Genomic DNA, 14,537 nt, shown 5'->3' on the forward strand with positions numbered 1-14,537 from the left:
CTTGTACTGTTTGCAGTCAAAATTGACTAGAACAGTCTTTTTGTTACACATTTTTTACAATACATATAATAACAAATGTTTTGGCACATTTTGTGTGTCACACCTCTTAACTAACTTCTAGCATAGTTAATATCACAATTTCATCGCATTTTGGTGGACTATGGATTTAGATCTCAATGAGCTCAAATGACACCCTTACATTTTTAGATAAAATAAGCAAATTTTTTGTTACCTTCACTTCAGTAAAAACTAACTTGAATGCTTATAAAAAGGCTGCTACTATAATGTGTCATGCAATAGGGACACCTGCTGGAAAATAAAACGTACAATTTAATAGCAATGACAAGTATAGCCTGTAGGTGGCCTCGGTGTTCCCCTTATTGTTGTTTTGACTGAAACTAAATGCTGTAGCTTAATTCCTAGATATTATCACAAGTTATGCATTTGGATATATACTCTATTTAGACATTACAAAAGACTATTAGAAAGACTTGTTTTTTTTTTTTTTTTGGAAGGGTAAACTTTCCCTACATTACATATAGGCAGCAGTGTAGCCTAGGAGTAACGAGTAGTCTTTTGACCCGGAACTTTGTCAATCTACCAACACGATGCCGCAGCACCGTTGAGTGAACTGTGTGTGTGTGTGTGTGTATATATATACACACACAGTATATATATATAAAGTACAGAGATTCTCTCTAAACGAGCAACTGATGGCACTGGCAAGACAGACAGTCCGACAAAGCTGATCCACCAATCAGAACGTTCATTTCAGACACTACTGGATATTTGCTAACCAATAATATTTTCCATTTCATTAAGGGGCGGGATATTTCCAGCGTCTGATGCACAAGTATCTCTGGAGTAACCATAATTTGTCCTGTAAATGTAATTTCCTGCAAACCGTATATATATATATATATATATATATATACACTGGCGGCCAAAAGATACACGAGTTTTAACAGAAGAATTAATGTAAGTGCTTTGATAAAATTATAAGCGTCACATTTCTGCCTTTAAACCCTTCACAAATTGCCCTCATTGACTTCCATTGTAAGTGTCTCACTGGAAACTTTGCTTTTTATAATCAATATTATGCAACAATTGTTGTAGATTGAGCTTAACTTATTTTGAACCCAGAACATTTCTTTAAAATAACCAGCAGCAAAATATTAATTTTGAATAAGAAAGAAAGAAAGAAAGAAACTCTACAAAATGAGAAAAAAGAGTGTGGATAAATTGGTTTCACGTTAGACCTGTAATGGTTACGGTGTGTGAGTGTGAGTAGGTACGTTTAATGATCAAGGGAATGAACTCTGAAGTCTAATTAACCGGTGACTGAGACTTCACATCCCAAACGAATGTCATTTCCAGAAGCGAAATCTTGGAGGGCCACGACCGTTTCTAATTAAGAGTGTGACAGCAGACAAATGTATGTTTAACACACTCCTACCCCAGAATTACACACATGCACAGAACGTCTCCATGCATTGTGACTAGTGATTTTAGGAGGTCAATGTTTGTCTATTTATAGATGCCTAACTTCACTATCACACACACACACACACTGAGCTCAATTGCTGCTCGCTCTCTCAATGTCGTGTCTCGCCCCGGGGAAGTGGCCACAGAAGGAGGCCTTCTCACCCGTCACAGTCTATTGACATGATTGGATGGTTGAATGTACAACACAATGGGCGGTATCTGACCAATCAGAGCGCGGTGTAACGGACAGACACCGTCCTGGAAACTTAAGCAGCTTTTTATAGCATTTAACCTTAAAAAGGACCACACAGAGAGAGGGAAAGAAAGAGGGGAGTGAGCAAAAGGACGAACAGTAAAGAAGAGAAGATGAAAGAGACTGAAGGAGACGTACAGAGAAAATTACAGTGAAAGAAATAACAAACAGCGAGACACTTGTTGTCTTTGAAATGTGTCCAAAAGATGATTCATAATCGGAGTGCAAGCGCCTCTTGGCAAATGGAGCATCAGAGTGTTGCATAACTGACTCTTGCAGGGAGAGAGAGAGTTTGAATGAGATATAAAGAGGTGCTATTGATCATAAAACGTCGAGTCGAGAATGCCAGAAACAAAAACCCATAGAATTTGACGTCTTTCATTTTTTGTAAGTGGTGCTTGTTTGTGGAAAACTCGCCAACAGAATGCCAAAGTCTTGCTTATAACAAGAACATTAACAGTTAATGAAGAATAGCGATAAAGCTTGCCAGAAAATAAGACTAATTTTGCAGGTTTATGCAGCGACAAGTGTTTGCAATAAAACTACATTTCCCATCATTATATGTGTTTGCACAAGAATAATAAAATAGCGAGATAAAGTGTTAATTACGCACCTAGTGCCTGGCTTTTCTCTTCATTTAGTTGCATTGGTGCTAAAAAAGCTCACAGCCTACCTTAGTAAGTAAAAAAGAGAGAGAGAGAAAATATTAACTTTTGATACTAATATCACATCATATTATGTCTTCCGACCTCATAAGTACAAACTTCCAAAGCAGTAATCAATTGCACTGTCTACACTACAAGCGAGCATTGCACGATGCCATTACTCTAAATAGTTTAAAAAATAAAAATAAAGGGGGCCTGGGTATCTCAGCGAGTATTGATGCTGACCATCACCCCTGGAGTCGCAAGTTCTAATACAGGGCGTGCTGAGTGACTCCAGCCAAATTGGCCTGGTTGCTAGGGGGGGTAAAGTCACATGGGGTAACCTCCTCGTGGTCGTGATTAGTGGTTCTCGCTCTCAATGGGGCGTGTGGTAAGTTGTGCGTGGATCGCGGAGAGTAGCATGAGCCTCCACATGCTGTGAGTCTCCGCGGTGTCATGCACGACGAGTCACGTGATAAGATGCGCAGATTGACGGTCTCAGAAGCGGAGGCAACTGAGATTCATCCTCCGCTACCCGGATTGAGGTGAGTAACCGCGCCACCACGAGGACCTACTAAGTAGTGGGAATTGGGCGTTCCAAATTGGGAGAAAAGGGGATAGCAAAAAAATAAATAAAAATAAACTATAATAATTTCAGGCTTTATAGATGAATTAAATTATACTAGATACATTTCTGCATGATGATATTTCTGTCTGCAAATGAGCCGCTGTGTGCTCTCTGGAAACGCTCGATATGGCATAGGCGTGACGATGCTATGTAACTGGCTGAACTGTAGGGAGGAAGTGATGCAACAGGTTTTAAAATGAGACAAAGGGTGTAATCAAGATGATGTTTAAGAGCTGTCTAGAGTGAGAGGATTGTGGCAAGTTCTTTGTGAAAAGCAAATAAACTGAACATATCTGGTCAACTTGAGTCTACTTTGAGTCTAAGTTTCAGCCTTGTCATCGCATGGCCATATTGATTTTGTGTTCACATTTACAGAGGTTTGAATTACTATGAGCAACCAATAAAGGGTTAGTTCACCCCAAAAATGAAAATTCATCGTTCCAAACCTGTATGACTTTTCTCTCTCTCTCTCTCTCTCTCTCTGTGGAACACAAATGAAGAAATATTGAAGAATGTCTGAAGTGCTCATTTTCTATAATGGGAACTATGACAAAAACAACACCAAAAAGTGTAATAAAAGAAGTCAATATGATTCGTGCACTATATTCCAAGTCTTCTGAAGTCATGCGATTCATTTGTGTGAGAATTCATCTCTCCCGTCTGCCACTGCCTTCTCCTTAAGTACTCTAGTGTGGCACACAGGTGAAAGTCATTCGTCACTTATCTTCCCAGCCTCGCTCTGCCCAGACGCCGCTCGGCTCCGCCCTGCTCACCACAATGTGCGAATAAGATTTAATAGCTCTGACAGACAAATAGTGCACAAATCATATGGACAACTTTGATAGTAAAGTACTGTATGTGCGAACATTCTGCTAAATATCTCCTTTTGTGTTAAAGTCAGTTTTGTTATGGCATAAAGGTGAATACGTAACATTTTTGAGTGAACTGTACCTTTAAATCAGTCAAACACACACACACACACACACACTCATACGCACTGACTGCACTCTGGCCAGAGAGAACACACTCAAACAAACAAACAAACAAACAAACAAAACTGAAAGCAAGCATCTTTGCTCTGACACTGTGTGTGTGTGTGTGTGTGTGTGTGTGTGTGTGTAATGTGGGCTCATTTTTTGTTTTTTAATTGTCGGATTGACTATATGTACAATTGCGTTGTGAATCATGGTTCTCCATGGTAACGAGAATGTCGGAGAATTAAAGTGGCCCTTGTAGAGAGAGAGAGAGAGAGAGAGAGAGAGAATGAGCTTGACATTTACAAAACGCAAGGAGCACAATGGGGATGAATGACAGTAACAATATTAAATGCAGCCGCCCTCTCCAGAGACGAATAACAAAGAAAATGGGCCATTTGTTTCTTTTTTCACATTAGTGTAATTTTTTCCTGATGTAGACAATATCACACAGTGATAATTCAGATACAGAAAGAGAAAAAGAAAAAGAAAGCAATAAACAAGCATCTTGTGAACAAACCACAGCGTTACTCACTTAGTCCAAATAGGCAATTCACCGCAAAAACCACACAGTACAAAAATAGAGCGACTCTTCGAAAGTCCTGCTTCAAACTGACCCACTGATACAAGGCTTCATCATTTACATCGATTCAACAACACTGGATCAACTCCAAAACATTCATTGTGTTCGTCTTTGAATAATAATGCTTTTAAAATATTAAAGGAATAGTTTGTCCAAAAATGAAAGTTTTGTCATTATTTACTCCCCCTCCAAACTCGTATGCTGTTATTGTATAATGGGACACCAAAGTACAATTTGTCTTTTTTTTTTTTTTGGTGCTATATTCCAAGTCTTCTGAAGCAATCCGACAACTTTCCTTAAAGATAAAATTTAAACGTTATTAAAAGTTGTCTACCTATTTGAGCTGTCATGACCAGACATGCGAGAACAAATGGTGTTTGTCGTCAGTGACGTCAGAGCTGGCACGTTGCTTCAAAACGCCATTTGTGAGATTTCAGAGCTTTGTTGAAGGGGAAGATTATCGGTAAATAACAACTTAAATTTAAATCTGTTCCTTACGCAAAGCTTCAAGACTTGGAATGCAGTGCGCTAATTTTGGACTACGTTTACAAGACATTTATTGGGTGTTATTCCAAAATGTAGTTTTTTTTTGTGTGTGTTCCATTGGGGAAAAAAATTCAATAAAAACAGCATATGGGTTTGGAACGACATTAGGGTGAGTAATTAATGACAGAATTTTACTTTTTTTTTTTTTTTTTTTTTTTTTTTTGGGGGGGGGTGTGAACCATTCCTTTAACAAAACAGATGAAAAGGCAAACAATCAATTGAATAGTATGAATAATTAAAATAATAATAATAGTAATAATACAGTAGGTACCACACCAAAATGACCCTTACCGCTGCGTGCATCGCCAACAATTAACATTGTTAATATTACTATTGTTTTATTTGTTACATTTTGATTCGTATGAAGATAAAAAAAATTCAGTCAATTCAGGCCCGTTCACACCAAGCCAGTTTTGGAACAATGCATTCCTATGGTGTTTTACACATCGGGTCTGACAAATCGTCCACCGACAATATGAAAGCTGTTTTTAATTCTTCGGACTATGAAAACTGACTGACCAATTTTTCCAGAGCCCCTGCTGCTGCTCAATCCAGCGCGTTGTTGGTGCCAATCAACTGGCAAACACAGGTGCTGCGCTATTTTATTCGTCTTACACACAAAAACTCTGAATTCAATGCAAATATGCAGTAAATAAATAACACAGAAGCTGTAAACACATTATTTTTAGAATATTTATGTAATGTTCTGAAACCTCATATTATAAAAGTCTGGTCTTAATGTATATTATTTAATACGTATATCACTGTGCCTGTTATATTATCCTGGCATTAAAAATAGCAGTGAGGTTCGGCAATTCATTTAGACTAATCTCGAACTATCACATAAAAAGACTCTTTACATGCATTATTTTACTATAAGTGTGGACAAACGCATTGCTGAACCTCACTGCTATTTTGCAAGGATAATGTAACGCATAAAGTATTCCTGTAATGGTGCTTTTTTTACAAATATGCAATGATTAAATGCATCATATTTTATGCTATACCTGTTTTAGTTCATGTGTATTTATATCACAGCACCTTGTATTGAATTATCCAGTCATTAAAAAAAAGAGAAGTTCGGTTCGGGAGTCCATTTAGAATATTCTCATAGCAAAATACATGTGCAAATATAAAGAGGATGTATATTTATGCAACTCATCTCACTCGAACAAAAAACACATATCCTTTATTCCTTAAAATGCATTAAAAACATGGAAAGAACATAATGAAACAGTTACGCCAAACTGGTTAAATAAATGCCTTAACAGCATAAAACAATAATTATCTTATGCATCGATAGCTCAAGAAGCTCCGAGCAGGAAAACAAAATATGTTTGTAAAATAGCAACAGTGCCGCCTACTGTACAGGGTTAAAATTGTTTTTAATTTTATTTGTTACGGTCTCGGTCTGAATAGACCTTTCATCGCCAGTTTGTCTTACAAATTCGGTGTGAATAGGCCTTTAATGGTAACATTGAAGTTATAGCTCATGATTTTATCATAGGCATATTGCATATTATAATTGAAAAATCACACTCTCTAAAAACAACACCGACACGCGACGTTTGCTTCTCACAAGAATGAGCTTTGACGCGTTCAGCTCACGCCTATTGAAAAAGCATGGTTATAGCGCCCCTTAGTGGTTTAGAGCAGCATGTGCACATTTACCGTGGCGGTAAAAAGGCCATTCTGGACTGGTAACATCTGCAAATCGATTTCAACAAAAGCATAACTTGATCGTCAGTATTTTTACACATTCTATGTTCTTAAATGCATCTTTCTGTCACTGTATAAACATTCGGCATTCCCGCATCGCCTCATAAACGAGTGACAGATCAGATAGTTTGAGTCTGACATACTCAGCAAGCCATGCCCAAAAGATGCAACCGGGGACCAGGGAACAGGCGTCATGTCATCAAGACCCAGAATGCAATGTGGCCTGACATCATATAAGGAGCAGGGTTACACAACGGCCAAATCCACTAACCGTGCTAAACAACTGGATGTCCAGATCCAAACATTTATGACCGTATGTTCAGTTCGGCACTTGCACTACATGCAAAGATATTTAAGTCAGTCTTTAGATCCTCCTTTGCAAAACTTGTTGCTCATTCTTTAAGACGTAATGTAAAGGTTCTGTCTTACGTTTTCGGTACTAAAGGTCGAAACCACGAGAGCAACTGGCACCCAAAACGGGATGAGGAAAGACCAAAATGCAAATTAGTGGGAGGAGTCCAAAATAAACATGCAGAGTCATGTCAAACTGGGAGATGATTGACAGTTGGTCACTGTTCTTCTCTCTCCTCCTCTTCCTCTACATCTTCTTCATCCAGCGAGACTACACCAGACGAGGCCACGTCCGACACCTTTCTACGCGTGGAATATGCCGGCGGGAGACAGACTCCGCCTCCACAGTCCTTACAAGGCGTGTCCTCGTCTTCGAATGTCTCAGAGTATGTTGCCAAGCAACATGGGGAGTGGCCTCGTCTGTGCCCTGCCCGCTGGAGGCGGGCCAAGAGTAGCTCCTCCCCTCCCTGAAGCGCTCTGAGAATCTTGGCGGCGAGGTCGGCCGCGGGAGCATCCGTGTGGCGACCGAGGTCCCGTAGCAACGGGTGTCTTTCGTCCAAGCTGCACATGCTGGAACAGAGCGTCTCCGACGGTGACCCCGGTGACCCCACGAGAGGTGAAAGGTCGGCTCCAACGCCGCTTTCGGCCTCACACAGACCTCGATCCCGCAAGTGAGCTTGACACACTTGAGTGTGTAATAGATCCCGCAGGTAGTGAGGGTACGAAGACAGATCTGCGAAAAGACAACAGCTGTGTTAGAATCTGTATACTATTAAAAATAACATACAACAAAAATAGTATATTATATATATATATATATATATATTTTAACTACATTTGAAAGCATGTTTTAAACAGCATGGTTGAAAGAAATACAATTTCAAAAATGAAAAAAAATTGTTTACAAAATGTACAATATTTATATATTTTTATTTTAAAATAAACAGAAATTGGCCCAAAATTCATCAGAAAAAAATTAATAAAATATATATTAAAAATAAATTTTAAAGATATAATGTAAAACAAATATTATCAATATATTTTCCATATATAATCAGGTATTTTATTATAATTTAAAATACATCAAAAACATATCCCAACTATTTTTCTGTATGGGACTCTTAAAAAAGAAACTAATGGACCCACTTTATATTATGTGCCTTTAAATAAAGTATTTGACACAATGCACTTATTATGTAAATATGAGTTACATTGCACTTACATTTAAAGTCAAACCCTACTCCTAATTACCTGTACCTCAACCTCAGTAGCAGCAAATGTGAGAATCTTGTGAGAATTTAGTTACACAATAAATATATTGTATTGAATATATTATAATGTTAGCACAAAGTAGTTAAAGACAACTAATGTAAAGCGGGACCAAACTACTTAAGTTCTGCTCTTTTAAGGAAAGTAACACTACTTTTTCTCTCCAGGAGTTGAGACTTTTTTTCCAGAATGGTAGCGGCTGCTAAGTGTTTATTACTCCAACAAAATTTGCATGCAATAACTTTATACTAAGATAATGCGCTGTTGTCCTATAATAATAGGAGTTTAAAGATGTCTCCTATGTGACTGTTATGGGGAGAGAGAGGTTTTTCTGTTGTATTTGTCAGTGGATAAAATGGCTAAAAAATATTGCATGATACATAATTGAAAAATTAACTATTATGGCACAAATTCAAAACTTAATGTGTTACTTTTCCCTCTTTTTCCACCAAAAAGTAGTTTATGTTGGTTGCATTGTGCTGAGTAGCTCCACCCACAGTGAAATCTCATTGGTCCACAGTATATTAAACATCAAGTATGCTCTGATTGGCTGAGATGTTGTCACTTTAAACTGCATTTTTATTTTACTGAGGATGTAAAATTATTTGATGCTGGAAATTTAACGTGACGCAGCTGATTATGACACAATCTGAACCTGGAAACTTGAGCTGTACTAAGAGACAGCTCTCTCTCTCTCTCTCTCTCGTTCTCCCTCTCTCTCTCTCGTTCTCTCTCTCTCCCTCGTTCTCTCTCTCGTTCTCTCTTTCTCTCTCTCTCATTCTCTCTATCATGTTCTCCCTCTCTCTCCCTCGTTCTCTTTCTCTCTCCCTCGTTCTCTCTTTCTCTCCCTCTCTCTCATTCTCTCTCTCCCTCGTTCTCTCTCATTCTTTCTCTCTCTCTCGTTCTCTCTCTCTCTCATTCTCCCTCTCTATCTCGTTCTCCCTCTCTTGCTCTCGTTCTCCCTCTCTCTCGTTCTCTTTCTCTCTCCCTCTCTCGTTCTCTCTTTCCCTCTCTCTTGTTCTCTCTTTCTCTCTCTCTCGTTCTCTCTATCATGTTCTCCCTCTCTCTCCTTCGTTCTCTTTCTCTCTCCCTCGTCCTCTCTTTCTCTCTCTCTCGTTCTCTCCCTCTCTCTCTCGTTCTCTCTCATTCTCTCCCTCGTTCTCTCTCATTCTTTCTCTCTCTCTCTCTCGTTCTCATTCTCCCTCTCCGTTCTTCCTCTCTCTCTCGTTCTTCCTCTCTCTCTCTCGTTCTCCCTCTCTCTCGTTCTCTTTCTCTCTCCCTCTCTCTCTCTCATTCTCTCTCTCTCACGTTCTCTCTCTCCCTCTTGTTCTCTCTCTCTTGTTCTCTCTCGTTCTCTCTCTCTCGTTCTCTCTCTCCTTCTCTCTCCCTCTCTCTCGTTCTCTCTCTCTCATGTTCTCTCTTGTTCTCGTTCTCCCTCTCCGTTCTTCCTCTCTCTCTCATTCTTCCGCTCTCTCTCTATCTCGTTCTCCCTCTCTCTCTCTCATTCTCTTTCTCTCTCCCTCTCTCTCTCTCATTCTCTCTCTCTCTCGTTCTCTCTCTCTTGTTCTCTCTCTCTCTCTCTTGTTCTCTTTCTCTCATTCTCTCTCTCCTTCTCTCTCTCTCTCATGTTCTCTCTTGTTCTCATTCTCCCTCTTGTTCTCTATCTCTCTCTCATTCTCTCTCTCTCTCAATTTTCAATTTTAAATAAATGTTTATGCTTTTCTCTCTCTCTCTGAAATGAAAAGCTGGAATATCAAATAGTGCCAGAGAGCAAAATGCAGGAGAGAGAGAGATGTTTTCAGAGAATGAAAGTAGGGCAGTAGGACAATAATTTCTGTGCTGTGTTCATTTGGAGGGGGAAGACACATCAACATAAGAAAGAAAATATTGAGATGCTGCAATTGTGTGTGTGTGGGCTGACCCAAGAATAATGTGTGTGTGTGTGTGCCTGCGCCATGATGTTCTCATTAAATAAAGTGTATTTATTCACATTATTCATATGAATGTGAGTTGCTTTCCTTGTGGGGCCAAAAACTTCTGACAAGAAAAGAAAAGCACATTGTGGAGATTTCCGCACTCAGAAAATTGGTTCTTACAGGGATTTCATTAGCTTTAATTCATATCGACACAAAGTAATAAGACATGGTGGCCCATGCGTTGATTTTATCAGGTGCAAAAGTGAGGGAAACAAATTGTTATAACTCATGAATATTAATTAGGTGATGTAACATTCAGAAAATTAGTTAGGACTATGTTATTTAGGATGAAAGGAAGCTACTGTTAGTAGGCGATAACCATTATTAGGATTAACACTGTTTATTTATTTATTTTTATTAGTCCACTGTTATTTTTTATTTATTTGCATCTGGTTATGTGTGTGTATACCTGTGCTCTGTGTGACTGGCTCATTTGGAGGTAAAAAATCTTCATCGTAAGAATCTTCATTAGATTCGTCACCGTCCACTGAAGACCAGGCACGAAGTTTTGCCTCCGCGATCGCAAACTGCTCTGCCACCCCTGAAAAACACACACACACACACACACACACACACACACACACACACACACACACACACACACACACACACACACACACACACACACACACACACACACACACACACACACACACACACACACACACACACACACACACACACACACAATTAATGCATCATATTTATACCAGATCACGCATCAGTTGTTAGATGCTGCAATAATTTCAACACTATAGTAAAGGGCGTGATATCGCCATGGATACAAATGATGAGTTCCAAAGAGAAACCACTTTTGATTGACAGGTACTGTAAGTCACAATGTAACATTGCCTGGATCTGTGATGACATCACCACAGTGTCCGAACGAGTGACCTCGCAGCAGCTGAGCAGCTCACATCACACACACACACACACCCACCATTCAGACCTGACCATACACATGTTCATCTGTGTGGTGATTCAGATACAGTAAATTGCAGAGCTAATAATCCAATTAAATCTGTCTAAAGCTATCTATCTCTGTAAAAAAAAAAAAAAAATATATATATATATTTATATATATTTATTTATTTATTTATTTATTTTATTATATATATATATATATATATATATATATATATATATATTTATGAAACACTGCAAGTACTTACAGTATTACCAAAGCATTGCAGAGGAAAATGAAATAATAATAATAATAATAATAATAAAAGACTTAAGAAATAAGAGAAATAGTGAAATTGTCGCAGATATCAATATAAAATATATAAAAATGCATAAACATCAAAAAAGTATTTTAAACAAAATTCCATTTCCTGCGTCATGAGTTTTTAAATTGTCATTGACACTGTTTTTAGTTCCTCTCTCTCGTTGCATCTTTCGTTGCATTGATTCATAGACTGATTCTTCCACACACAGCAAGTTTTGTTGGAGTTTGGCAATTTTCCCAGATGCAAAGTTCGATTTTATCCATAGTGTGAGTGTGTGTGTGTGTGTGTGTGTGTGGTGTGTGAATCTGCATGGGACGTCCAGTAAATGCACACTCACACGTTCACAAGGGCATACACACAAACACACAAACACACACACATACACTGTAAGAGAAAACTCACAACTCACCTGCATCCTCACACGTTTACATTTATATAGCTACACTTCTGTTGTTTTTTAAGTTTAATTATTTAAACTTAAAATTAACATTATTTTTTAACAGTGACAACATCCCCAAAGGGAGGTTTTGTCAGATTTAGCTCACTTCTAGGGACAGTTTTGCCCCTAAATACAGCAAAGTAAAACCAAACACAAACAGACTAATAGAATGGCATGAATATTTAGTGACACAGGAAAACTTCTGTAACATTGACAGAGAGAGCGAGAGAGGACGCAAGAAAATTCTGAATGAATTCCGCTCAGGTACGGCTCATAAATCGCTGTGCTGCTGTGGAGGCAAAACGCTTTGTCATACTAGAGAGCAACAGAAAGAGACAAGTAACCTTCAGAAGGAGAACGTTTGAGAGAAAGAAGCTGATAAAACCACGACAGACAGAACGACAGATATTGTGTTACTGGGTCCCTCTCAATCCGCATCAAACTCTGACAAATCCAGTGACTAGTTCTTCCTCTGAAGTGCTCATTGTATTGTAGCAACCTGGTACCTTGTAAACACGACTTGGTTTTCAGGATAAATGATAGAAAAAGCCTGAGTGTCCTTACTCCCAAATGTGGCTCAACGAATATGCATGATACACAAAACTAATAATAGCAGAAGTATAACGCTCTTGGTGTGTGTTACACAGTTTATACAGGTATTAATGCCTAAACTTATGTTTGGTGGCTCAAAGCCCTTCCTAGTAATCAAATTCATATTTATGATATATAGACTCACATCTTGGGGAACTAGGATGTGGAATAAGACACTGTAACACAAACACTTTCCTAATGAAAGGTCAAAGTTCACTGACCTGCAGCGAAGCGTGCCTCCTGCTCGCCCTCAGACAGATGCGAGTAAGACGTGAGGTGAGACTCCAGGGCAATGGGCGTGTCGGTGGGTTTACACCACCCCTTCCACTCGATCAGGTGGGCCACACGGCCCTGCGCCATCGCCGTGGGCTTTGTCACATGATCTTTGACCACCTGGGAGATTCCTGCACACACACAGGTAAGATGTGCTGGAGTAAGTGACCTGAATACTGAATAATACAGGAGCAATAATCCAGGTCACGGTGTCAATCAGTACAAGACAAAGGCCTCGCCATTGTGTGATGATGTGTGTGTGTGTGTGTGTGTGTGTGTGTGTGTTTACTGTGAATTGAAGATCTAGTGAGCTGGGAGCTTTTGAATAGAAAGTGTGTCTGTGGGTATGTGGGTCAGGTTGAGATTTTGGTGGGGACAAAATTACCTACATTGTGGGAAACTTTTGGAAGATCCTCGGATGAAAAGAGCTTCATAAAGGGACTAAAATAATGTTTTCTTTAAAATCCAAAAATGGCAAAGGTTTTCTGTAAAGGTTAAGGCATATTCAGACCAAGAACCAAACGAAAATGTAAAACACAAAACGCTGTCGAAAGGTCTATTCACACCAAGAACAAAACAAACAAACAAAACAAAATGCTGATGAAAAGTCCATTCACACCAAGGCCGAACGAAAAAGCAAAACAAAATCCTGAAACTTTATTTCACTCCCAGAATGAAACAAAAAACCAAAACTATATGCTGATGGAAAGTCTGTTCACACCAAGAATTAAACAAAAAAACTAACCGAAATGCAGTCAAAAAGTCTATTCACACCAAGACTGAAACAAAAATGCAAAACAAATTCCTGAAAAAAGCTTGTTTCACACCAAGAGCAAAACAAAAAAAAATGCAAAACAAAATGCTGATAAAAGGTTGTTTCACATCAAGACCGAAATGAAAAAAGCAACAAAAAAAAACAAAAAAAAACAGGAAACAAAAAGAAAGAAATGCAGTTGAAAGTTTTATTCACACCAAGAACAAACTGGAAAAATTTTAAATGTTGAAAAAGTCAATTCACAACAAAAACAAAACAAAAAAAAGTTAAACAAAATGCTGCAAAAGGTCTTTTCACAACAAGAACGAACTGAGAAAAAAAAACGCTGACGAAAGGTCTAGTCACAACAGGAATGAAACAAAAAAACAAAATTAAATGCTGACGAAGTCTATTCACACCAAGACCTAAACGAAAAAGCAAAACAAAATCCTGAAAAATCTTGTTTCACACCAAGAACAAAACAAAATGAAATGCTGACGAAAAGTCTATTCACACCAAGAACGAAACAAAAAGCAAAACAAAATCCTGAAAAATGCTTGTTTCACACCAAGAACTAAACAAAAACAAAACAAAATGCTGACGAAAAGTCTATTCACACCAAGAACGAAACAAAAAAGCAAAACAAAATCCTGAAAAACGCATGTTTCACACCAAGAACGAAACAAAAAACTAAACGAAATGCTGACGAAAAGTCTATTCACACCAAGAACGAAACAAAAAAGCAAAACAAAATCCTGAAAAACACTTTTCACACCTAGAGCAAAACAACAAACAAAACGAAATGCTGACGAAAAGTCTATTC

At 38.4% G+C, this 14,537-nt stretch overlaps 1 protein-coding gene across 5 annotated transcripts in view; it reads right to left on the bottom strand.

The window, feature by feature from the left end:
• Nucleotides 1-5,242: 5,242 nt before the first annotated feature.
• LOC127429937 (protein FAM131A-like) overlaps nt 5,243-14,537 on the bottom strand; it is a 32,261-nt gene continuing 22,966 nt past the window's right edge. For all 5 annotated transcript variants that reach the window (XM_051679317.1, XM_051679318.1, XM_051679315.1 and 2 more), the window contains 3 exons: nt 12,909-13,091; nt 10,838-10,969; nt 5,243-7,916 (listed from right to left, as the gene is read on the bottom strand). In XM_051679317.1, coding sequence (XP_051535277.1) covers nt 7,402-7,916; nt 10,838-10,969; nt 12,909-13,091 — 830 coding nt within the window. In that variant the 3' untranslated portion in view covers nt 5,243-7,401. The remainder of the gene's footprint in view (nt 7,917-10,837; nt 10,970-12,908; nt 13,092-14,537) is intronic.

This window comes from Myxocyprinus asiaticus, chromosome 39 (assembly GCF_019703515.2).
Source record: "Myxocyprinus asiaticus isolate MX2 ecotype Aquarium Trade chromosome 39, UBuf_Myxa_2, whole genome shotgun sequence".
Taxonomy (NCBI): domain Eukaryota; kingdom Metazoa; phylum Chordata; class Actinopteri; order Cypriniformes; family Catostomidae; genus Myxocyprinus; species Myxocyprinus asiaticus.